The sequence below is a fragment of the Gossypium arboreum genome, chromosome 12 (genome assembly GCF_025698485.1).
Source record: "Gossypium arboreum isolate Shixiya-1 chromosome 12, ASM2569848v2, whole genome shotgun sequence".
In the NCBI taxonomy this organism is placed as follows: Eukaryota; Viridiplantae; Streptophyta; class Magnoliopsida; order Malvales; family Malvaceae; genus Gossypium; species Gossypium arboreum.
In genome coordinates this window covers 108,856,594-108,883,297 of record NC_069081.1, presented here as the reverse complement: position 1 = coordinate 108,883,297, position 26,704 = coordinate 108,856,594, and the positions used below count along the sequence as shown (strand labels likewise).

Below are 26,704 nucleotides of genomic sequence, written 5' to 3'. Positions count from 1 at the left end.
TCAACAAGCCTGCAGTCCATCACGAACAGCATCCTTAATTTGGGCAATTGTGTGGTCATTAGGCCCTATGTTATTGACAATAGCATTAGTATTATATAAATAGCAATTAAAATGTTGCACAAGCAGCACTGACAATATTGATATTAAATTTACATAAATTATATGGAACATCAACCAGTTCTACATACATTTGATCAAAATTATACATGAATGGGGATGCCTCACATTTTCCACAAATGTATACTTATCTTCCCCAAGGACATGCTCGTAGAAAGTCCTGCCCAACCAAGACAATTTGGGGTTAAATCATCAACAGAATTTACAGCTTCTCCTCCACAAGCCAAAACAAGCCTTTCCATATTTCTTCTCTTTGCTCTTCTAAGGATAACAATCTATAACACCACAGATCAACACATTGCAATTAAACACAGTTGTGACAAACTTCAACCATTAAATTGAACCAAACAGGGTGTAGTGCAATAGAAAGATGCATAAGTAATGACAAACTTATTACTTTTTTTTTAGCTCTATTTTTGTGCTCTCCTTTTCTTAGAAGGTAGGTGTTGCTCATACGGTAAAGACTCCTCCACCTTTCTCTTGCATGTATTTTGGGGTTGAAGTCTTGTTGACACATCAAGGATGAGCTTGTAACAGTAGTCTACTTTTTCCTATTTCCCACCCAAACCCAGCAGCTATTTAGTGCAATGGTAAATCAAATACAGGTCTTACAAAAATAGAAATGTACTTCATCCGGTACAGTTGTATGCTGCTGTATTTCATCCGAGTATATTACAGCAGCTTGATCTTGATATAGTTGCATGCACTTTATCTGCATGACTTGTGCTGCATGGTGTGCTGCATCCAGGCCAACTTCAACAAGCCCGCAGTCCATCATGAACAGTATCCTTAATTTGGGCAATTGTGTGGTCATTAGGCCCTATGTTATTGACAATAACATTAGTATTATATAAATAGCAATTAAAATGTTGCACAAGCAACACTAACAATATTGATATTAAATTTACATAAATTATATGGAATATCAACCAGTTCTATATACATTTGATCAAAATTGTACATGAATGGGGATGCCTCACATTTTCCACAAATGTATACTTATCTTCCCCAAGGACATGCTCATAGACAAGTCCCGCCCAGCCAAGACAATCTAGGGTTAATCATCAACAGAATTTATAACTTCTCCTCTACAAGCCAAAACAAGCCTTTCCATATTTCTTCTCTTGGCTCTTCTAAGGGCAACAATCTACAACACCACAGATCAGCACATTGCAATGAAACAAAGTTGTGACAAACTTCAACCATTAAATTGAACTAAACAGGGTGTTAGTGCAATGGAAAGATCATAAGTAATGACAAACTTATTACTTGTTTTCGGGCTCTATTTTTGTGCTCTCCTTTTCTTAGAAGGTAGGTGTTGCTCATGCAGTAAAGACTCGTCCACCTTTCTCTTACATACATTTTGGGGTTGAAGTCTTGTTGACACATCAAGAATGAGCTTGTAATAGTAGTCTACTTTTTTCTGTTTCCCACCCAAACCCAGCAGCTATTTGGTACAATGGAAAGATGCATAAACAATGATGAACAAGACACCATATCAACTACCTCGCTAATTTTAAAAACACTCAGCAACTGGTTTAGGTAGTCAATGAGGTTTGAATCAACTTGGTCTAAGGCGTGCATCATGATGGCAGTAGCCAATACAGAGGGAAGATAATGGGTGGATCTTGAATCTAAAAAAGAAAAACACCCGAAGCATTAAAATGGAGAAAATGGTGAGGAGAAAAACAGGAACAGAAATGGAAGTGGGGACTTAATAGAGATTACACAGAGGAGGAGACGTTCACATCGCTTAAGAAACTCGTAATGGAAATGGGTTTTCGACCCAAGTCATCTGATGATGCCATCTAGAAATGAAAGGGCTGTAACTGGATACATCTTTTATTTGAGTGTGGAGAGCACTAAAAACTCCATTCTACGTATAGTTTTGGCCTAAAAAATATACTTTGTGTCCACCTAAAACAAAGAAACATGTTAAAGGGTGTGATGGTATTGAGGGTGGAAGTTGTTGTTTTGAACATACTTGTAGGAGAGGCACATTTTGTGTTTCTTCAACTTTTGCAGCTAAAGAGAGGCAAGTGATAGCCAGGAGTTGGACCATCCATGGCTTATCTCTTTGAAGCTGAAAGGTGCTTAATAACCTGTCCAAATAGTTAACAGAAAGAACAGCCGTAAGAGTGGTGAATATGTTTATAGCACTGACTTTAAGCATCCACTCTACATCCTCTCGACTAGCCGTTGCTTGGGACTCATCGGTTTCCACATAGAAACAAGGTAATTTGCTACTCTTTTTTTGGCTAAAATAAAATAAACTCATATTCTGCTGCTATTCATTTTGATGTATTCTCATGGCTTTGAGTTTTAAATACTTATACCTAATAAAACATGTATCTCATTACAATAATAGTTATTTTCTAAATAACATATTGTTTTATAATTTTATTTCTTATTTAATATTTTAATTTAATTTTAATAATGCATACTTTAATGGGAGGAGTATGTATTAGCAAATTCACAAATATGATTATATATATATATATTTACGCATGTATCGCATTACAAAATAAAAATTTAAATACTTATACCTAATAAAATATGTATCTAATTACAATAATAGTTATTTTCCAAATAACATATTGTTTTATAATTTTATTTCTTATTTAATATTTTAATTTAATTTTAATAATGCATACTTTAATGGGATGAAGTATGTATTAGTAGATTCACTAATATGATTATATAATAGTTATTTTCCAAATAACATATTGTTTTATAATTTTATTTCTTATTTAATATTTTAATTTAATTTTAATAATGCATACTTTATCCGGATGAAGTAGGTATTAGTAGATTCACTCATATAATTATATTATACTTGAGACATGCGTAAATATATATATATATATATATATATATATATATAAGTATTTAAATTTTTGTAATAATTAAAAGAAAGACCTTTCCTCCCCCCAAACATTTATTCTTTCATCTCCCCCAAATCTTTAGCAGTCATTTCCCCCCAAATCTTTACAGTTCACTCAGTCCGTCCTTTGCTTTTCCTTTTTTGCCGATTTTCGAAACTCAGGTTTGTGTTTCAGTTTCCTTCTTTTTCGTCATTTGTTTTGGGTTTATGATTGGTTCATGCATATTTCATCCGGCTAACTTATATTGTTTTGTAGGGCTAATGGATCACCACAAAAAGCGGTAAGTTTTGTACTTTTCACATGTTTTTGTTTAATCTTTGTGTAAGGAATATGTGTAGTTCTTCCGTGCTGGACTGGATTTTTTGTGATTGCAATAGCAGATTTATTATCCACCCAAATTGCTAGACTGGATTTTGGTGATTGAAATGTCCTTATTAATTCTAATCTAGGCCTAGAAACAGCCTTAGCTTGAAAATTTCACATTAATATGTTTAGTTCTTCCATACTAGACTGGATTTTTTGTGATTGGAATAACAGATTTTTGTTCTAAATTGCAGTAGCCACCCAAATTGCAGTAGCCACATCAGGTTGCTGTTCTAAATCAGTTTTGTTGATAACTTGACGCTCATATGCACTTAAATTGTTTTGCAGATTTGTTGTTGATGTTATTGATAGTGCTGAAAATCTTTTGCCAGAAAAGTTCAGTTTCCATCCAAATGTTTTAGCGAAACTATATGGAACGGGCTTTGAGAATTTAATGAAGCTTAGAAGACCTTCAAAACACAACCTGCCACTTATAACAGCAGTGGCAGAGACCTGCAGTATAAGTCAGAGATGCTTCGTCTTTGGAGAAGATACGAAACTTTTTATGGGTTTAGGCGATGTTTTAAGAATAACTGGTCTACCGATAGATGGTTTGTCAATTATAGGGAATGAGAAAGAGGTAGATTTGAAGAAATTGTGTGAGGATTGTTTGGGCACAGATGAGTGCCTCTCGACAAGAAGTGGAATTAGTCTGACTTGGATGAGAACTAAATTTGGGAAGTTGAATGCTGAGGTTGCTTTTGAAGGCGAAGAACTTGACCGCTATGTTCGGGCAACAGTGCTCTACATCATCGGGTTTATCATCCTCCCAACTAACTCTAGTAGAATGGCTCCATTTTACCTAACATTTCTAAAAAATGTTGATGACATTAAAAGTTACGCATAGGGGGCAGCCAAGCTAGCAAGTCTGCACCGCAGCTTGGAGAATTGCAAATTAAAAACAAAAGCTTTAGTTGGCTGTTTACATTTGCTTGTGGTGAGAATAGAAGTTATAATTATAGTTTGTTTATTTAACAGTTTTCTCTTTATTGTATATGGATTAACCTTTTATTTTTCTTCATTGTAGGTGTTTATATTGGAGCACATCCCGTAGGTTGCATCTCAGTTGCTCCATCCCCATTTGAAACCAATATCGACAACCGTTATTGAAACAGATATGCAAAACCGTCCAAGTGACTTCCCTTTGCTGGTCGGCTGGCATCAAAAGCTGTATGAGCCATCCATGAAAAGCAGAAGTCATGGCTCTGTTAATATGTTTGTTGATTATTTCAAAAAATTTCTGCCAAATAAAGTAAGTGAAGTCATTTTCTTTTTTCTAATGATTTAATTTTAACTCTTTAAAATGACTTTCTAAATTTTTTAGTCTTACCTATTTCAATGTTTCAAACAGGTTGAATGGACCCCATACGATAAACTACCGACACATTTCTTACCTTCTCCATATAATAAGAATATTTTCATGGAACATGCTTTAACTTCGATTATATTTATAGAGAAGGTAATTCTCCATGATCCAGCTGTCTCTGTGAACTTAGGGCTAGGTACAGTTTTATATCTTCAATCCCAGAGGGAACATCTCCATAAGATTCACAATAAACTAAATAAAGGTAAAAAACACAAATCTAGAGGAGGATATAGGAAAAACTGGATTGATGTCCATTCAGAGTTCGTAACAGCTTAGGGTGACCGTAAAGAATATTTGTACATTCCAGGTAATCCTGAACTTGTGTCCCCCCCCCGCCCCCTTTTATTTTCTTGCTTATTAGTTCCATATGCTAAATTTTTCGAAACGCCACAAGGGGTTCCCTCATTAAGGTGTACATAAGAAAGAGAAAAAGAAATAAGAAGCAGCGGAATCATCAGTTGGTGATTGATTACCCGCCAACGGGGCAGCAGCAGATGGATGTGCTTGATGACCAGCCCACGGGGCAGCAGCAGATGGATGTGCTTGATGACCCGTCCATAGAGCAGCAACAGATAGATCATGATGAGCCCTTAGTGCGTGATGACCCGCCCATAGATCAGTAGTAGATGGATCATGATGAGCCCTTAGTGTGTGATGACCCACCCACGGGGCAGCAGCAAATGGATTATGATGATCCCTTAGTGCATGATGACCCGTCAACGGGGCAGTAGCAGCTGGATCATGATAATCTCAATGATGACCCCATGGAACTTGAGCAGTTGATCGTCAGCTCCTCGAGCAGCCCACAAAAAAAAAGAAACAGAAGGGCTTCAAATATTTAAATCCGGAAAATATTCTGCCTTCTAATGAAAAAAAGATCATTTGTAACTCCACAGAAATATCAAAATTTTGAAAAGGACAATCTTACTTCTAGGATTCATGGGAAAAAGGTAACTAGTTCGCACATTTTTTTGTTGTTTTAAAGGTGTGTATGATAAGTTAATACACGTTGGAAAATATGGCTGACTTTGTTGTTTTTATGACACCGGATGGAGCCAGCGCAAAATGTTTCAGTGTCCCCTCCTAAGAAAAAGATTTTTATTCTTGACGTGAATGGAGTGCTTGCCAGTGTTAAATAAGAATGTATTAAATCTCTTTCTCACTTCTAATAAAAATGTTAAGATATTACTGTTTAAATCTATTCGAAGTATTAAATCTATTATTGTTTGCATTTGCAGATGTGAAAATGAGACCAGGTGCAATCGAGTTTATCAAAATAAGCCATGAGAATACATCAAAATGAATAGCAGCAGGAATATGAGTTTATTTTATTTTTAGCCAAAGAAACAGAGTAGCAGCCGCCTTGTTTCTATGTGGAAACCGATGAGTCCCAAGCAACGGCTAGTCGAGAGGATGTAGAGTGGATGCTTAAAGTCAGTGCTATAAACATATTCACCACTCTTACGGCTGTTCTTTCTGTTAACTATTTGGACAGGTTATTAAGCACCTTTCAGCTTCAAAGAGATAAGCCATGGATGGTCCAACTCCTGGCTATCACTTGCCTCTCTTTAGCTGTAAAAGTTGAAGAAACACAACATGTGCCTCTCCTACAAGTATGTTCAAAACAACAACTTCCACCCTCAACACCATCACACCCTTTAACATGTTTCTTTGTTTTAGGTGGACACAAAGTATATTTTTTAGGCCAAAACTATACGTAGAATGGAGTTTTTCGTGCTCTCCACACTCAAATAAAAGATGTATCCAGTTACAGCCCTTTCATTTCTAGATGGCATCATCAGATGACTTGGGTCGAAAACCCATTTCCATTACGAGTTTCTTAAGCGATGTGAACGTCTCCTCCTCTGTGTAATCTCTATTAAGTCCCCACTTCCATTTCTGTTCCTGTTTTTCTCCTCACCATTTTCTCCATTTTAATGCTTCGGGTGTTTTTCTTTTTTAGATTCAAGATCCACCCATTATCTTCCCTCTCAGATTAGCTCGCCATCATGATGCACGCCTTAGACCAAGTTGATTCAAACCTCATTGACTACCTAAACCAGTTGCTGAGTGTTTTTAAAATTAGCGAGGTAGTTGATATGGTGTCTTGTTCATCATTGTTTATGCATCTTTCCATTGTACCAAATAGCTGCTGGGTTTGGGTGGGAAACAGAAAAAAGTAGACTACTATTACAAGCTCATTCTTGATGTGTCAACAAGACTTCAACCCCAAAATGTATGTAAGAGAAAGGTGGACGAGTCTTTACTGCATGAGCAACACCTACCTTCTAAGAAAAGGAGAGCACAAAAATAGAGCCCAAAAACAAGTAATAAGTTTGTCATTACTTATGATCTTTCCATTGCACTAACACCCTGTTTCGTTCAATTTAATGGTTGAAGTTTGTCACAACTTTGTTTCATTGCAATGTGCTGATCTGTGGTGTTGTAGATTGTTGCCCTTAGAAGAGCCAAGAGAAGAAATATGGAAAGGCTTGTTTTGGCTTGTAGAGGAGAAGTTATAAATTCTGTTGATGATTAACCCTAGATTGTCTTGGCTGGGCGGGACTTGTCTATGAGCATGTCCTTGGGGAAGATAAGTATACATTTGTGGAAAATGTGAGGCATCCCCGTTCATGTACAATTTTGATCAAATGTATGTAGAACTGGTTGCTGTTCCATATAATTGATGTAAATTTAATATCAATATTGTTAGTGCTGCTTGTGCAACATTTTAATTGTTACTTATATAATACTAATGCTATTGTCAATAACATAGGGCCTAATGACCACACAATTGCCCAAATTAAGGATGTTGTTCGTGATGGACTACGGCCTTGTTGAAGTTGGCCTGGATGCAACACACCATGCCGCACAAGTCATGCGGATAAAGTGCATGCAACTTATATCAAGATCAAGCTGCTATAATATACCTGGATGAAATACAGCAACATACAACTGTACCAGATGAAGTACATTTCTTTTTTTGTAAGACCTGTATTTGATTTGACAGAAACAAACCAAAACAAATTTCCTGAGGAATTGTTTGAACACTTGGTTCATTAATGCTTGAAAACTCAAAGGCGCGTTGGTCAAGCCGAACGGCATGACCAAGAACTCATAATGTCCTTTATGAGTCATTCAAAGATGACAAGTATTTTTTTTATTGTTCAACATCTATTGGTAAGGATATCTTATGGAAGGGGTTTCTATACAAATTTCTTTTTCATTTAATAGTTTGGAAAGAAGTGTTAAAGTTTTCTTTCATTCAAAATTTTTCATATATTGAAAATACTACAGCAAGGGTATTTATACAACAAAGGATATTCTTGCTGTCAACAATAAAAACAACATGTTATTTGGAAAATAACTATTAAATTGTAATAGAATTAACAAACCCTAAACCCATTAACTGTTAGTAGATAAATTGCTACAGAATTAACAAACAACATTTATCTTAACATTCCCTTGGCTTTTTAACTTTTGTTTAATTGATCTTTACTCGACACTCGACAGCACTTGCAATGCTTCTCTAAAATTAGAAAACTATTTTGGTGTAATTAGTTTTGTAAGCACATTAGACACTTGTCTTTCTGATGGAACAAAATTGACCTGTAGTATGCCAGCAAGAACTTTTTCACACACAAAATGATAATCAATTTCCACATGCATCACCTTAGTGTGTTCAGTAGAGTTTGCAGCCATGGCTACTGTTGACACAATCATCAGGCAATCATCGGTCCAAATACGAGTTGGTGCCGGCCATTGACAGGCCAAAACCCCAATTTACTGTTCATTTCAGGTTATTTTGGTGATTGTTTTTTAACCTGGGTCATTTTTATAAATACTAAATTTTTTTGGTTCAGTTTGGTAAAATAGCCGTTATCACACCATACAACTAGTAGTTGTTTCACAGTTACACCAATCAATTTTAATAAACTTAAAAATTAAAAAGAATGACAGAATGTAACACCTCTAAACCCTAAACCATTATCGAAATAGGGTTACGAGGTATTACCAGACATATCGAATAATTTAAAACTAACACAGAAAGAAATAGAGTTTCACATATTGATCTAACCTATATTATATATAATAATTCGATTTTAACTCTGAATTCATTTACTAAAATATAAATGATATAATTAGAATAGTTAATTTAAAGGCAATATTTAAACACAAGATTAAAAATAAATTTATTAATTTCATTAGTATTTTTTAGATGATCAAGATGGATTTATTCCTCCAACTACATCTTGCTGATCCTCTCCCTTTTGCCATAAGGTGGTTGAGGTTCCTTCTCATTTTTCTTTCCATAGCTTAGCTGATGATCAGCAAGGTAGGATAATCAGAATAAAAGATCGAGGCTCCTAGAGGTTACTTTTCAGTTCATTCACAGATCTAAGAACTCTCACACTCACAGAATAGCAACAGAAGCACTAAAAAGAAGGGAGGAGACATACCTGGAGGAGGATGCGATGAACTATAGTAAGATCACTCTGGAAGGAAGGTGGAAAAGAAATCCAAATTGAATCTGGTGGTGAAGGAGGAAGTGAGAAGACAAAATTAGCAGGTAAAGTTAAAAGATTTTTGGGAAGATGAATCTGCTGAAAAGGCATGGCTGATGGCGTGAAAAAAGGAGAAAATTAAATGGTGGCCAGGCTGTTAAGATGTGACTGGGGATAGGGATAGGCTTCATTTTTTTTTTCATTTTTTTTTGAATCAAATAAACTGGATCTTTTATTCAAAAGCAAAAAACAACAAAGAGGCAGGCTTGTTAAGCCTAAACTAAAGCAGAAAACAGAAAAACAACAAAAAGGCCAAAAACCCAGCCCAAATAGAGAACAAAACTAAAAAACTGAAAGAAAAAAAGATCCAGCTAAGAGAGAGACGGGGAGCTCTAGAGGCTTCTTAACAGCTAGCTGTTACCCAATACAACCCATCCCATCAACAACAGCAAAAATATCTAGGGAATGTAACTATCATAATTACCCCCATTGAATGGAACCCAATTTCCAGTGCTTCCCTTAGAAATTTACAGAGCTTCTTTCTTGCTTCTACAAATTTTCTATCCAACACCCTCCTGAAACACACCCATTGTTTCATCTTCTCAAGAATCCGTCCATCTCCGATCTTTAGACAGAGCTGCCTCTACTCCAGCAGTAAACAACGAGCACAGATAAGTCCTTTCACCCCTCTGTAAACCCTCTTTTGAGAGAATATGAGCAATGTTGTTTTCCTCTCTGGGCACAAATCAAAAATCGCGAGATTCGAAACCCATGCTCAGTCGCTTTGAATTATTTATGAAGACTTTGATTTCTAATTGTCTTCACCTCTCTTTTGCAGTTTTCGGAACTTTTTATTTATTTTTTTTAAAAAATCGTATTGTGGTGCCGGCCATTGACAGGCCAACACCAAAAAAATTTAATTTTTTTAATACTAGTGCTTAGCCATAGACAGATGACACAAAAAAATTAAATTTTTAATATCGGTGCTTACCATTGACAGTCAAGCACCAATTTTTTTAAAACTTGTATTCTAGTGCCGGCCATTAATAAAGGAAGACCAATTTTTTAAAATCTGGTATTTTTCTATACCAAGATGATAATCGATTTAAAAAAAAATACCACAGTGTCGATCATTGACAAGCCAAAACTAAAAAAATCAATTTTTTAAAGCCTGACACAATCATCAGGTAATCATGGGTGTAAAATACGAGTTGGTGCCGGCCATTGACAGGCCATAACCCCATTCTACTGTTCATTTCAAGTAATTTTGGTGATTATTTTTGAACTTGAGTAATTTTTATAAATATCAAAATTTTTAGGTCAATTTAATAAAATAGCCTATTACCATACAATTATCTACTATTTAATTTATTTAATACTAATACTAATAATAATAATATGATATAAAACCATAATGTTAATTAATAATTATAATAATTATATATAATATCTAAATATAACCTAAATAAAATCTTAAATTTTAATACATATATGCCGCCTCAACTTTTGTAAATGGTTTAATTACCATTTTAATCCTTTTATTTTCTATTACTTTAGAATTAAACTTTTATCCCTTATTCAATTTAGTTCTTTTTACTAGTTACTCTAAATTAAGCTAAATTCACCTAATTAAAACCTAATTAGACACAGTACTAAACTCATAAATATTTCTAATAATTATTTTTGAACTTATTTCACTAAGACGGAGGCCCTATAACTCACTTTTCCGGTGCCCGTGAATTTTGGGTCATTACACAGAAAGTTCAAATCAATCAATCAATCCAGGCTGGACTTTTTCTTATTTAATATTTTAATTTAATTTTAATATACTTAAAAATTAAATTGGATAAGAGCTTACTTGTAAAAATGTGCAAACATTGAGGGAGAATTTTAGAATTGCTTGTTTTGGGTGTTTGCTTGTTATAAAACTGAGTATTAAAAACCAGGGATTTAAATTGCAGTCGCGACTGCGTTTTTGGTCGCGTTGCGTTTATCGCAGTTGCGGACATAACGGATGCTATTGCGGTCACTGCGGATATCGTGGTCATGAATTTTTTTAAAATTCACACAACTTATTGTAAATCATAATAATAATTATTATTATAAAAAGTCACTGTAAGAGGCCTATTTTGCCCGGCCCATTAGAAACCAAAAAAACAAAATAAAAGTCCAATATTAACCGTCCAAATATTACAACCCCATCAGCCCAAAACAAAAACTTAATGCCCAATTCTATGGCCCAGAATGTTAACATTTTCAAAAAAACCCTAGGGTCTTCCACCTTTGCGCCGCGCCGCTCCCCACGTGGTGTCAGCGCGTTCAACGCCTGACCACCCCTGGCTAGGGCCCGTCCCATCACTTCCGTCAGTGCCTGCAAATAGCAAAAAGAGAACGAGCAAAAACAACAAGCAGTAACAAAGAAAAGCAAAATATTTTTGTAACACTTTCGGCTATAAAAGCACGAAAGACTAATGTATTTGGGGGGTTTTTTTTTGAAATAAAATAAAAATTGTATTACACACGCATATATTGAAAGAATAGAAATCAATTCAAAAATGGTCTACAAAAGGTGATTCACGGATTATTTCTCTGTTCTTATTTTTTTGTTTTTTACTTTATTTTGAATCTATTTGACGAATCTAAAAAAGGGGAAGGGTTTAACTACTGGTGGTTTGGTGTCGATTTAGTCATCTTTTGCTCCTCCAGTCCAAGGGTTGATGGATCCTTGTGGATCTGGTTAAAACCATGACGATGGTGGAGGTGCATTAGGCGCTGGTGAAGCCACAAGTCGACTAAAGAGGGAGAGGTTAAGAGGGTTTTGAAAAATCTTTTGAGAAAACAATCTGCAAAAATGATTTTTTAAGGCAATTTTTAGTTTATATATATAGATAAAACGGCACCGTTTCCCGTTTTGGGACTCGGGACATTTGCATTTTTAGCCCCTGTTTGTTTGTTTGTGCGCATTTAATTCAGGTCCTTGATTCTGTTTTAATAATTTGATTTATTTATAAATTATTCTTCTAATTTTGTTTTTATTCCAATTAAGTTTTTATTTAATTTATATTTTTGTATTTTTTATGAATTACTTATTATTTATTATTTTAATATATTATTCATAGCATATTATTTTATTGATCTCACATTGCTTTAGTTTCTTTTTATTATTTTCTTTTGTACATTTTTGAATTGTTTTATTATGTAGTTTATTTAATTAAAATTTTCTTTTATATATATTCTTTGCTGTGAAGATTTGTGTGATGAATATTATTAAACTACTATCACTATTAAATTACTTGTACTTTATATTATTATTTATGTTATTTATATTAAATTATTTGTGTTTTACGTTTACTATCTATTTAGATTGACATGTTGATATATATTGTTTTGTATACTATTTCTTTGCTTGCACAAGGTTTATTTTAAAACTTAATCTATATATTATTATGTTACGTATGATTTATTGTTAGTCTCATTCATATGATTTATTTTACGTTAAATTATTTTAAACACTTTATTTTAGATTCTATTTATTCATTTTGAAGTGTTAAAATATTATTTTTACACTTATATATATACATTTAAATATTTTATAAATTGTTGTATATTGTTGATTCTTAGAACTACTTTCTCACATCATTTGTTTTAAATTTATTCATTATTATTTAGATTCTATTTTTTTTAATCTGCCTTATGTTTATCTTCTATTATTAATTAGTTTAAGTATTTAAACTTTTGTAATAATTAAAAGAAAAGACCCTCCCCGGGAATCTTTACAGATCACTCAGTCCCCCGGTGTAAGGAACCCCCAAGTCTTTTACTTTTCCTTCTTCTGCCGATTTGTTTATGATTTGTTTTAGGTTTATGCATATATATTTCATCCGGCTAACTTAGATTTTTTCTAGATTTTCTTTGGTTACCCTTAATCTGGATTTGTGCTGGCAATGACAGCGACTTTGTTGTTATCAATCAAAAGGGTATTGATCCCCCTTCCTTGCATCTACTTCAACAAGCAGCGGTAAGCTATGTAATTTTGTTCTTTTAATCCCTATTCCAACTTGCGAAATTTTCATGATACCCTACTCTTTGTTAGTTGCCCTATGATTTCCATTTGGTCCCATGTTATTAAATATTCAAATATCGAGAAGTAGAGAGTCTGATAGTTTCTTTTCCTCTTAACCATTAAAGGCACAATTATTGAAAAAATAAAAAACTGAAGAAATCATACGAAACTTCAATTAACATGATTTTTTGCACATACCACCTTACAAAAATATGATCAGGCACACTCGGCTTGTATCTATTTAAGATGTGTCTCGTCTGAAAGGGTTTGAGGCACTTATTTTGTTCAGTGCTAAGGCACAATGCTAGGTGCACACCTTTACAGCACTTTGCCATCTCGTGTTGATACTTTTGATATCATTTTCATTGTCAGTATGTTCTTCAGTTTTTTCCCTCAGCATACCAATGTCTTCTCCCCTTTTTGCTAGAAAATAACTACCTTGGTTGTCATCCCTGTTTCCTGTCTGTATATGTCTTTCCAATAGATATCTGGGTTGATACATGTTTCTAGAATATCAAGAAGAAGGTGCATTCTATGTAGCTGTCTTCCTTTCTGTTGGCGTAAGATAATTTGACAATTGTAATTGTAACATGTATTTTGCAGTGATATTGTTATTCCTAAATGATTTTGAGTGGCACACAGTTTTGATCACCAGTGAGGTATGAGGCTGATGTGACTGATATATTTTTTCTTTCTTTCTTTTAAGTATTACATATATGTTTAAAACTGAATTTTCTAATAGTTTTTCTGCTACTGCAGCTGGTTTGTTTATGTTATTTGCTTGCATTTTTGAGTTATTTCACTGCTGGTTTTTTTGTTCTTCACTGTTGTGTTGTTTATGTTATTTGAGTATGTTGAAAATTGGCGTAACATGCTGCTGTAATATTTCTGGATGAAGTGTATACATGCTGTAGCACGAATGTTTCAGGGCTGCTTAGTTGTACTATCTTCGGATAAAGTGCATGTAGCTTCTAAACATGCTACATTGTAATCAACCTAGTTGAAAATGAACAAGCTGATGACAGCTTGATATGTTTAGGTGTTGACTAGTTTAGGTGGCTTGTCTATGTGTACAAGCAATATCTATTAAGTTACTAGGCTACTTAGTGGTAGTAGGTAGTGTTTGGTGATGTATTTGACTATAAATGTAACACCCCACACCCGTGCCTAGAGGTGTTCATGGGCTGGGCTGGGCTTGTAACACCCCTCGCCCTTATCCAACGTCGGAATAGGGTTTTAGGTGTTACCTTACTTAAACTCGATCAATCTAGGGCGATCAGATTCGTAAAATCTGGATCAAATTAAAACTTTTCGTTTCATAAACATTCTATCCCTTAAATGGGCTTACGAGGCCCAAAACATACATTCGAGATGATTTAAGTTTAAACTGAGAGCTCAAAAAAAAACTTAGAGGAATTCATGCCTTAGGGTTCCACACGCCCGTGTGACTCGGGACCCCCTATGCCCTTAGCCCGTGTGCAACACTGACTTTAGGGCACGACCATGGCACACGCCCATGTGGCCTATCCGTGGACAATACTGACTTACAGACACGGCTATGGCACACGCCCTGTGGCCTACCCGTGGACAATACTGACTTAAAAGTTTAAGTGCAGGGGATGCACGTCCATAACACACACCCATGGGCTCAAGCCGCATGTCACACACGACCTAGACACACGCCCGTGTGTCTTGCCTGTATGGACAAACTAAGCTATCTTCCAAGCCATTTTGTCACTCATTTTTGCACAACTTACACAAGATCATTTCAATATACTAATTCTATCCCAAAAGACATCAATTCATTTATAGAAAGAACATCATATACATTTACCAAAATGAAAAATAGCCATTATCTAAGCTTAATACAAAATGAAGGGCTTTTGTCTTAAGCCAATATACACAAACAATTTCTCAATAATACAACTTCCTAGTCTAGCCCTATACATGCCATAATCAAAAATATAAATCCAACTATACCGAGTATTACGGCTGATAGTGTGTTCGATATCTCTGACTTCAAGGGATCCTTGAGCAATATGGCGGCACTGAAAGAAAAGGGAAAGGAAAGAGAGTAAGCATAAAGCTTAGTAAGTTGCATATAAATGGATATACAACAAAAATTTCACCATTTATCATCATGCTCATAGCTCAAAGGTAAGCTTAAACTAGACTTACTCATTACAATCAATTCAAGTCATATTTTCTAATCGAGCTCATTACTCATGCATAACAAATAGGTACCTGTAACACTTACAACATTATCATACTTTCCTTATTAAATATTTTTCTTAACTCTTGAAGTTGAACCTTTTTGGAACACTATCTGATATTCTATAAGCCTCAAACATGGGTTAAGTTACTGATGCCATGTCCCAGACATGGTCTTACACTGGCTATCGTCATCGGGGCTGATGCCATGTCCCAGAAATGGTCTTACACTAGCTCTCGTATATAAGTGTTGATGCATGTTCCAAACATGTCTTACACTAACACAACTCTTAGCCGATGCATGTCCCAGACATGTCTTACACTGGCTATCATCATCGGGGCCGATGCATGTCCCAGACATGTCTTACACTGGTACTCGTCTCTAAGCCGATGCCATGTCCCAGACGTGGTTTTACACTGGCTTTCATAATGTGGCTGATGCATGTCCCAAACATGTCTTACGCTAGCCCTCGTCTCAATGCCGATGCCATGTCCCAGACATGGTCTTACACTGGCTTTCACATAACCCAATGTTATGGCATGAATATTCGGTTTGTTTCCTGGGGTTCTCATTAGATCTTTCTACTTTCTCAATCATAAATATGCATACTCAGTTCAAAGTCTAAAAATTCATGCCATATCAAATCAATAACAATCAATTACATGCATTAACAATATAGTTGTATTATTTACAAAAAGGTACTTGTAGTCGGCTTAATCGGATTGTTTGGCTTTGCCCCGGTCTAGGCTCGATTTTGGTAAATCTTGATCTATAATAACAAAATACACTCATTTAGTCACTAATTACAATTAGGAATTCATAATTTGATATCTTTGGTAAAATGACCATTTTGCCCTTAGGCCTTGGCAAAATGACGATTTTACCCCTATGTTTGAAAATCAATTTTTATCGAATTTCTTCATATTTCAAGCCTAGCTAAACTCTTTTTACTCTTATAGCAACCCTAAATTCTCACTATTTTATACACATATTACCTATTTTGCAAGTTATGCCGAATAGTCCCTTTAGGTGTTTTCGAGCTAACACCTTTTACAAAAGTTACTTATAACACAACTAGGACTCATATTCTTCCATAAAAACTCAGCATCTATTACAATTACATCCATGGAAAAATCCTAAACTCTTGACCATTTTGCAATATATCACCCTCATTTGAAAGCTCATGCTTTAAGGGTCTCAAAAATGTGAAAATCTTGAAGAAAACTCATTAAAATCACTTACTTATAAGAGGAAAAAGTTGCTGGAAAATTTAAGCTTTCAAACCCCCCTTCATGGCGGATATTTTCGGTGGAAAGAGATGAGAAGAAAAGAAATTGACAACCTTTTTTCTATTTTGTTTCTTTTTGGTCAAAATAGCTACCAAATTCTACCTACTTTTAAAAATTTGTCTCCTCTATGTCTCATGGCTAGCTATGCTATCAATTAAGGGTCTATTTGCCCATTAAAGACCCCCAATTTTGGTTCTTTAATAAAATAACACATTTAGCTATCAAATTATGACTTCCGCACTTTATGCGATTTAGTCCTTTTTCGCAATTGGGCTCACAATCGTTAAGATTAACTCATCAAAATTTTCAAACACTAATATAATCATGCTATAATCTCATAATTATAATAAGGAAGATTTGGCTTTTCATAAAATGAGTAAATAAATGAGAGTATAATATGGAGAAAATAACTTAAATATACTAAACATACAAACCCAAAACCTCGATAACAAAGCCCTAACGCTCATAGAGCAAACCCGAAAACAAAATCCTAACTTTCACAGAGTTCTCCCAAAAGGGGTATAAAATTCTCTTTATAGTTGTCACGAAAACTCTCACTAAAGCTTATCTACGACTACATTTTATCGTCACCAAAATAAAAGCCTTGCAGTACTAGATCTTTTATTTCCTCTTAATTAGCCACTCAAAATAGATATATAATGACCCCTTTTACAGGCTAAGATTAAAGGTATAGCCATACTAAAATATCCCTAAAGTAATTAGAGTTTAATTGGGAGAAAGAACTCAATTTATGTGGGGAGGACGTCGCCACGTCGCAATGTCCCCATTCGCATCATCACGATGTCATCCGTCATTGCAATGTCAGGAAGCTTCTCGTCATGATGCCGTCATCTATTCGGTTAAAAATACGAGGCACACCCTATAAATATCCATTTTAACTCATATTTACCATACCTTCTTCTTTAGGCCTCGTCACGAGTCAAACTTGGTCTTTGCAGAATGTCAACCAAGCCCAAACTATTCTCATACTTGGAAATTAAAAGACTCCTAGTCTTCAAATCAAGGTTGTATAATGCAACCAAAGCCAGTGATACACGAGCAGACGCATGCTTCACAATATGAGAGAAAACATCTAGAAAATCAACTCCCTCCACTTGACTGTCACCCTTTGCGACCAACATTGCTTTAAGCACTCTACTTTATCTGAAACTGCTACAATCTGAAATTTGTGATTCCATCAAACTTCTTAATATTGAAATTCATTGTTGTCATTCTTGAACTGGTCGATTGCAAAATCCGAACCAAGCTTTGATATCAGTTTATTGGGAATTGACCTGTATAAACAACGAAATAGAAAAAGTAGAGAATATCGAACACAAATTTTACGTGGAAAACTCTTCCAAAGAAGATAAAAACCACAGACAAAAGAGACTTCAGCTTTTTACTAATTGAGTAAACAAATGAGAGTACAATATGGAGAAAATAAACCTAAATATACTAAACATACAAAACCAAAACCTTGAAAACAAAGCCCTAACTCTCATAGAGCAAACCCAAAAACAAAACCCTAATTTTCATAGAGTTCTCTCAAAAGGGGTATAAAATTTTCTCCATAGTTACCATAAAAACTCTCACCAAAACTTATCTGAGACTACATCTTGTTGCCCCTAAAAGAAAAGCCCTATAGTACTAAATCTTTTATTACCTCTTAATTGGCCTCTCAAAACAAGGATAGAATGACATTTTTGTAGGCTAAGATTAGAGGTCTAATTAGACTAAAATATCCCTGAAGTAATGAGAGTTTAATTGTGAAAAGATAATAGAGTTTAATTGGAAGAAGAAACTCGATTTATGTAGGGAACATGCCACCATGTCGCAACGTCTCCATTCACGTCGTCACGATGCTGGGAAGATTCTCGTCGTGACGTCACTATCTGTTCAGTCTAAAATATAAGGCACACCCCACAAAATTATCATTTCATATTTGCACAAACTTTAATAAGTATATTTGTCACATAAATTGTTCACCTATATTGTTTGTGTGCCACAATCTAATGTTTTATAAACGGTTTTTATGTTGCATATTAATAAATATCAAATAAGAAACATGAAAATGATACCACAAAATAAGGTTAAATGAGTAAATTAGGGTACAACCTCTTAAAGATTATTCAAATAAGAGCTAAACATTTTAAAATGAATACATAAAAGCTAAACACTTACGAAAGTGCTTACATAAAAGCTTTTCATACATTTCAGCCTCGTTTGTAAAAGTTAAGTGAATGCTTGATGTCTTAATAAGAGAATATATGACAATTGAATAAAATATTACTTAAAAGGAAAAGAAAAGAAAAATATAATTTGAAATATGATATATAACATTTGAAAAGTAAAAATATTTGACCCTTATTTAATAATTTTGAAAAGTTTAATTTTCTTTTAAAAAGAGGGAGCCAAATGTTTAGTTTTATTTTAGCATTTTGACAAAAATTAACCTTATACTGAACATTTTAAAAATTCAAGTAAACACAATTTGAGCATTTAGACAATTTTTAAAATAATAGAGATACATAAATGATTAGACCATAACAAATTTATTTATTTGCATGAAATATCCAATGTATAAAACTGAAATTATTTTCGATTAAGTTTTAGTTCAGTTGTCATCGGCATTACTGCTAGTACAAGAGGACGTGAGTTCGAGTATGTTGAAATATATTATCCTCTTATTTATTTAAAGGCTGGATGCTCCACACATATGAAATAAGTAAATAAAAAAAATGTAATTATTCAATTCTTAGCAATATCTGTTATATCTGTTTGTAAACTCTGCTTGTACTATTACAGTTTAAATCGCAATTACATAAATTTACAACAGTTATTATCAATCTTTTCTTTATCAGTGCCCTTTGTCATTCTGAAGCGATGAATGAGAGAAATCAACTCATATCTATGACTCAGATTTAGCATAAACAGTGCTATTACATATCTGGAAACAATCTGAAATGGATCAATCACCCCTAATCTGAATGTATAACCAGTTTTTTGACCACCAATCTGATGCTCGCATTCTTCTGATAACCATAAGTATCCAAGCTGAAGAATGCATCCACAAAGATCCCACCTCTGGTTAAGTTACCAAGCTCTGCAGCATCAAATTTGCTGAATACGAGCTTTTGCACAGTACCGGAGCTATCCTTCTGATGAATCTCAACAGCATAGAGAGCGATATTGTCGTTGACTACAGTCGGTATGCTGCCAGAAACAAATCAAAGAATCAATGAAATAATTACAAGATTCAAGTCCATATTAGAACTATCTGAGACATAACATTTAAAGTAGGGGAACTTACTGCAGTCTCACGGTCGGATTGTTGATGTAATAATAATTTCTGCCCAGGATAGGCTTCCACTCGGAACTGCTTCCGCAATCTTCGAAAATTGTTTTGGCAGCATTGTCACAAGCATTCAGAATCTCGAATAAACTCGGAGAAGCGTCAACTACGAAGCTCAAACGTGGCCAGCCACCTTGATCAAGAAACTTCCCATTGGCTCCAAACCGCACTCTCAAACAAGGACAAAAGAGTTGCAGACCAACATTTTCGTGCAACAGTTTAATTCGTTGGGTGCCACGGTAATATGGGACCAGTGATGAATAGAAGTAAGAGAAACTTCATCAAGTGCTAAGAACCCTGCATAACTACTGCTACCTTTAGCAATATTTATGTCCTGAGACTCTTGCTCAGTTTTTTCTTTCATGGTAACATCTGATTGAAGGGCCTCGATTTTATTTCGTTTCTGAATAGACCCATGTTGAAAGGATCCGGTTGAACTGGATTAGACATATCAGCATTTGCCCCCCCGGTGTGATGAGTCAGCAGAGATATTCTAGGATGGTGTTCACTATTTCCTACACCTGCCAGAGATAGATTTGGAACATTTTCTGAAGTTGGACTTGAAGAAAGGGTGTGCATGTTTGGACTAGGCTGCTCGGGAGATGACTGGCCGTTATCACTACTCGGTGATATCGGGGAACCCTGTGGTTCCCTGTGAGTATATCCGGGAGACTTGATTCCTGAAGATAAATATAAGGCTTTAGTAAAAAAATGTCTGATCTAACATTTCCGAAGTTGAGGCAAGTGAAATATGGTGCTTAAATTTTGTGATACCAAAGGCACATCGTTGAAAACAACACAAGTGTTACAACATTTGCCACTCAAAAACTAGTACCATACCAGGAACAAAACGGTTGCACAATACTTGACAACTTCGAGGTTCATGCGAACATCATCCAAGCTCCTGAAGGATCATATAGCAGGATGTTTATTTCAGTGAAACAAAAAATTCCCACTCTCATCCAAGGTGAAAAGAGTTTACATATTCATTAAAGACTTGCCTGTGTGACTGCACTCCAATCTCGAAATAATTGGCAAGAGTTGCCATCTGCATTTACAAAACTCCGTATCAAATGCCAAAACTTGCAATATGTTGGAATTAGAAAAAAAATAAAATAAAATCAGACAGGTCGGATTTCCGATCCCCGGCTCAACTGGATAAATCTGGCAGTCTGATGTTTTCTTGATATTTTAATGTTTAAACGCTTAACACATTGATTATAAATTTATAACGACATATGTGTATGGATGATATGTATACATAAGGTTGATAGAAGATGGCTAAGGTTTTCTTAAAAATAGAAAAAGGGCTGAAGTTTTTATAAGAAATAAAAATACCTTCATATTACCGGCTCTCCTTCCGAGTCTTTGAGTCAATAACGCCAATGAATCGATAATTCCCTAAGGCTCCGAATCTATGTGAAAATTACGTAGCTAATATGTATATATATGATAAATTATGATTTAGCACTCATAGTTGTTGGTTAAACATCTAAAAATTCAATCATTTAAATATATATTTTTAAAATAGTTTATTAATCATTTTGTAACATTTTGAAGTTAAATGAACAAAGTATAACTTAATAATAATTCAATAGGTGAAGTTTACCCTTAAGAAAAAAAAAGATAAAAAGGATTAATTAAAAAAAAGAAAAAAAGAGAAGGGTCCAGAGTAGGGAGAGCATTTGATTTTTGGTTTTTTATAAAATTAAACTCACTTAATTAACTATAAATCTACAAAAACCAACCCACCAAATTAGAGATCCAGAGTCAATAAAATGAACCTACTTAAGTTATTAAGCTTCAATAATATATATTTATTATATATATTATAAAATATAAATATATTTTAAATAATTTTAAAAAATTAAATGAAGTAAATCTTTTCTATCGAGGGAGTTTGAAAATTTAAAAATCAGTAACCAACAAAATGGAATCCATAACCTAAAAAACTATCCAAATCACCCTAATCAAAATCGACTAAATTAATTGGGTGCATTTTCTGGGTTTTTACTGAAAATTGATCTCCCCTAATCTAGAGGACTCGTGACGCGAGAGAGAAAAAAGAAAGAAAAGAAGGGAGATTGTATCCCGGGTCCTGAACCTTTTGGGTTTTCGGGTTTCAGTCATTGGTTTTAGCCAAAATTAGACATGCTATGTTTCAGATTTCTCAAGGTGCCGAGTGATCTTTGAAATTCTCAGAATAAAATAAATTGCAAGAAAAAAATGAGAGAAGGTGAGGATATGGATGCGGATTCAATGACATATGCATACCACTTTTTGATTTTTGGTATAATTTATATTCATTTAATTTATGTTGCATTTGAATTTTTTATGCATAGAATTTATTTTAAGAAAATTGAAATTGCTATTTGAAAATCTCGAGTGATTTCTTTGAAATCTTGAGGGCATAAAATTTATTAATTTTCAAAAAAATAAAATTTTATATATTTTTAAAAAATAAAATAAGGTAATATTTCCACGCGATAATAAAATATTCTATTGGACATGTGATACCAAGTCTTTTAAATAAAAAAAAGATTTTCCTTGTATCAATGAATCCATATTTTGCATTTATGGACCATAAATAGTTTTTTAAATAAATTTTAATTCGTTTTTGAAATTTATTAAAATAATAGCGAATCACACGTAATTAAAATAATATCCGCGGCGGCCCGTGTTTTCCAAGATTCGTCTAGCGCTCGAAAAACTGTTAAGACAACAGCCACTTGTACTTTTAAACGATATCTAACCCGTTGAGCTATAGGCCTCACCTTGCTGACACCGCGGTTGGTACCTTTCCTCTCCCCAGCCATCCATTTAGGGTTAGGAAGATATGAAAATGCATGTGTTGAAGTGGGACACGGGTTTTCTTTACTTGAGAAGGTTTAACTATCTGGACTTGGTAAATGATGAGTTAGGGTCGAAAGGATTTACCATGTTTTAAGCCTCTGAAATGGGTAATTACGGAAGGAATGACTGCAAATCCCTGCTCTATGTATTACTCGACAACTGACATTGCTTCGAATATGTCTAACTCGTACCCTTGTTGCTTTGCCTGTCTAGTAACTTGCCAAAGGATATCATTGATTGAAGATGTGTGTCTGCTGGTGTAGTCGCCTGCCTGGAAATCATGAATAACTCCATCAATTTGAACCCGACTCCGACCTGCAGGCTTTTTCACACCCGATTCGATCATTTTCTGTCTCACATTAGCAACATCCTGCCACCTCTTGGCCGTAGCATACACATTTGACAACAACACAAGATATCCGGCAGCATTGTTGGGATCAAGCTCGACATCAAATTTTTGAGCCACTTGAGAGGCAAGTTCAACGTTCTTGTGAATCCTACAGCCGCCAAGTAGGGCACCCCATACTGCATCATTAGGTGTTAAAGGCATGGTTTCAATAAGATTCAATGCTTCATCAAAGAAACCAGCACGGCTGAACAGATCAATCATACAGCAATAGTGCTCAATCCTGGGCTTAATTCTCCAATGTGTAGTCATTTGAGTAAAATAATGCTGACCCTCCTTGACAAATCCGGCATGACTACAAGCAAAGAGAACTCCAATGTAGGTTATTTCATCAGGCTTGACTTCTCTCTCCCCTAAGCTTAGCATACATTCAAACACAGTAATAGCTTCTTGCGCAAAACCGTGTTTTGCTAATCCCGTGATCATGCTTGTCCAAGAAACCGTACTTCTTTCTGGCATGCATCGAAGTACTTCGTAAGCTTCCTCAATCAAAGCACAACTAGCATACATGTGAATAAGTGCATTGTTCAAAGACACCAACAGTTGTTGGTTTCGAAATTGAGACGTCTTTTTTATGTAGGAGTGAATCCATTTCCCCATTTCCAAATCACCCAATTCAGCACAAGCTGATAATGCCGCCACCAACGCTACCTGATCCAGTTCCACACGTGCTCTCCTCATCTGTTTAAAAAAAGACAAAGCTTGCTTACACTTCCCATTCCTAGCAAACCCGGTAATCATTGTTGTCCACGACACCACATTCTTATCCGGTATCTCATCAAAAACTCTCCTCGCCGTATCAACGTCCCCACACCTAATATACCCAGCTAACAACGAATTCCAACTCACAGCATTTCTCTCCGCCATTTCATCAAACAGTTTACGCGCATGTACGATGCCATCGCCGACCCCAACCATTCCATATAAATTAATCAAATTTGTTCTCACAAACACATTGGAGAAATACCCATCAACCAAAACTCTCCCATGAATCTGTTCCCCTTCTCTCAACATCCCCGACCTCGTGCAAGCACTCAAAACATACGAATAAGTAAACCCATCAGGAATTGCCCCCAATGCAACCATCTGCTTGTACAATTCAAGTGATCTTTCAGGGATTTCAGTTCTTGAACACCCTCTGATGACCTGGTTCCAGACTGTAGTACTTGGTTTTTCGATAGATCGAAATAGTTTAAACGCCTGTAGGAGATTACTAGAAGTAGCATAGAATGAAAGAAGGTGAACTAGGATGTAATTTTTCTGGGAAAAACCGTTGATGATGATCTGGGTGTGGACTTGGGTAAGTTTTTGTTTTGTGATCTTAGGGTTTTGAAGAAGGGAAATGAGGTGTTGCTGTAGAGCTCTGGAGTTGGGTGGATTGGCGAGAATGGCTTCTTTAACTAACATTTGAAAGACAAAAGTTAAACGAGACACAAATGTAAGTGGCGCTGGTATGGATATTACAAATAAATATTAGCCATCAAAACGCAAGGGGGCCAAAATGAACTCCAGTGCTCCTTAGATTCTTTATGAAAGTTACCAACTGAACACGGGTTCAGTTGTATTTCACTTTGATGATGAAAATCTTTAAGAGGGTTTATTTAATCCGAACGAAACTGTACAAGTTTTCTGCAAGTGCCCATCAATCCAAATCCCATCTTCACTCAAACCTTAAACCACCCAAAGCAAACCGAACCCTTAAAACATACCTCACCTCCAATTGCAACGCCAAAGCCATCCTCTTCTTTAGACAATTATTACGATACAATCCTTCGTCTATTGACAGCTTCTCTTTCTTATTTGTCATACAAGCTTGCACCAAAACCCCTTTCTCTCTTGAAGGCCAACAATTACATGCCAACCTAATAAAATTTGGGTTTCACTCTGTCATTCACCTCCAAACCTCACTTTTAAACTTTTACTCCGCATTAGGGAATCTTCTTTATGCGCATCGCGTGTTTGATGAAATTCTCAGCAAGAATACAATTTCCTGGACAGCCTTGATTTCGGCTTATGTTGTCAACCAGAAGCCCCAAAAAGCTGTAGAGTTGTTTCGGAAGATGCAAATGCTTGATGTGGAACCTGACCAAGTGACACTGACGGTTGCTCTCTCTGCCTGTGCTCACCTTGGTGCACTAGAGATGGGAGAGTGGATTCACGCATTCGTTCGGCGAAAACCAGAGCTCATGGCAGACGCGGGCCTTAATAACGCTCTCATTAACATGTATGCGAAATGTGGTGATATACAAACGGCAAGGAAATTGTTTGATAGCTTAGGAGAAAAGGACGTGACAACCTGGACTTCCATGATCGTGGGACATGCATTGCATGGACAAGCAAATGAAGCTCTTGAGCTTTTTGGTGAAATGGAAGAAATAAAATGGAAGAATAGCAAGAATAAGGAAGAGGGTAATCGTGGAAGTTCAACGATTCTTCCCAACGACGTTACTTTTATTGGGGTTTTGATGGCTTGTAGCCATGGAGGAATGATTGAAGAAGGAAAGAAATATTACCAACGTATGGTTCATTATTACGGTTTGAAGCCTAGAGAGGTTCATTTTGGTTGCATGGTTGATCTTTTTTGCCGAGCTGGGCTGCTAAAAGAAGTTTATAATTTCATCATTGAGATGCCTGGTCAAGCTAATGCAGTGATATGGAGGACATTGTTAGGAGCTTGTAATATCAATGGAGAAATTGAGCTTGGTGAAAAAGTTAAGCTCCAGTTGCAGGAGTTGGAGCCTGGATATGTTGGGGACAGTGTTGCAATGTCGAATATCTATGCTGCCAAAGGGATGTGGGATAAGAAAGTGGAAGTTAGGGATCAGATAAAGCAGCTGAGAAGGGCTCCTGGGTGTAGTTCAATTGAGGTAGCTAGTGAAATCAGTGAGTTCATCTCTGGGGATGATGATCATCCTTTAAAGACCGAGATATATGAAGCCCTCAAATATTTGACCATCAGTATGAAAGCATATGACTACTCTCTTCAAATATCAAGCCTGCTTGAGTTCTGACCAACCAAAGGTTTCAAATTGTAAGTCTGTTGCGCTATGTTATCACGGTTGTGACCATTATTTAAATTTCAAAATCCGGTTCTCCTGTAAACATATCCCTTAGCTGTTAATAATCATAATATTCTGATTCATGACACTTCGACCAATCCAATTGCTGTTTGTCTGATGATAGGAATTTGGACAACAATAAAATTTAGGCAAATGGGTCGTTTCATCTATAATAGCCGTCCAACAGATAGGCATGCTAGCTCTTTTGTGTAATACATACAAAATGCATTA

General features: G+C 35.4%; 2 protein-coding genes, 1 long non-coding RNA gene and 2 pseudogenes across 3 annotated transcripts; 2 read left to right on the top strand and 3 right to left on the bottom strand.

Moving 5' to 3' along the window:
• LOC108478015 (cyclin-D3-1-like) lies at window positions 1–2,395 on the bottom strand (annotated as a pseudogene).
• A 10,605-nt stretch (window positions 2,396–13,000) lies between these two features.
• LOC128285727 (uncharacterized) lies at window positions 13,001–14,589 on the top strand. The gene is made up of 2 exons (XR_008276269.1): window positions 13,001–13,254; window positions 13,903–14,589. It is a non-coding gene; the product is annotated as an uncharacterized LOC128285727 (long non-coding RNA).
• Window positions 14,590–19,506: 4,917 nt separating this feature from the next.
• On the bottom strand, window positions 19,507–22,971 carry LOC108478016 (protein NEN1-like; annotated as a pseudogene).
• Window positions 22,972–23,156: 185 nt separating this feature from the next.
• LOC108479665 (pentatricopeptide repeat-containing protein At5g66520-like) lies at window positions 23,157–24,821 on the bottom strand. Its single transcript, XM_017782385.2, has one exon. It carries the CDS (start codon window positions 24,819–24,821, stop codon window positions 23,157–23,159), a length of 1,665 nt encoding a protein of 554 aa, XP_017637874.1.
• Window positions 24,822–24,988: 167 nt separating this feature from the next.
• Window positions 24,989–26,561, top strand: LOC108479666 (putative pentatricopeptide repeat-containing protein At1g74400). Its single transcript, XM_017782386.2, has one exon. It carries the CDS (start codon window positions 24,989–24,991, stop codon window positions 26,423–26,425), a length of 1,437 nt encoding a protein of 478 aa, XP_017637875.1. The 3' UTR covers window positions 26,426–26,561.
• Window positions 26,562–26,704: the final 143 nt, after the last annotated feature.

What these genes read in the sequence shown, in the direction of transcription:
- LOC108479665 (XM_017782385.2), bottom strand. Translation starts at nt 24,821, where the DNA reads ATGTTAGTTAAAGAAGCCATTCTCGCCAATCCACCCAACTCCAGAGCT.
- LOC108479666 (XM_017782386.2), top strand. Translation starts at nt 24,989, where the DNA reads ATGATGAAAATCTTTAAGAGGGTTTATTTAATCCGAACGAAACTGTAC.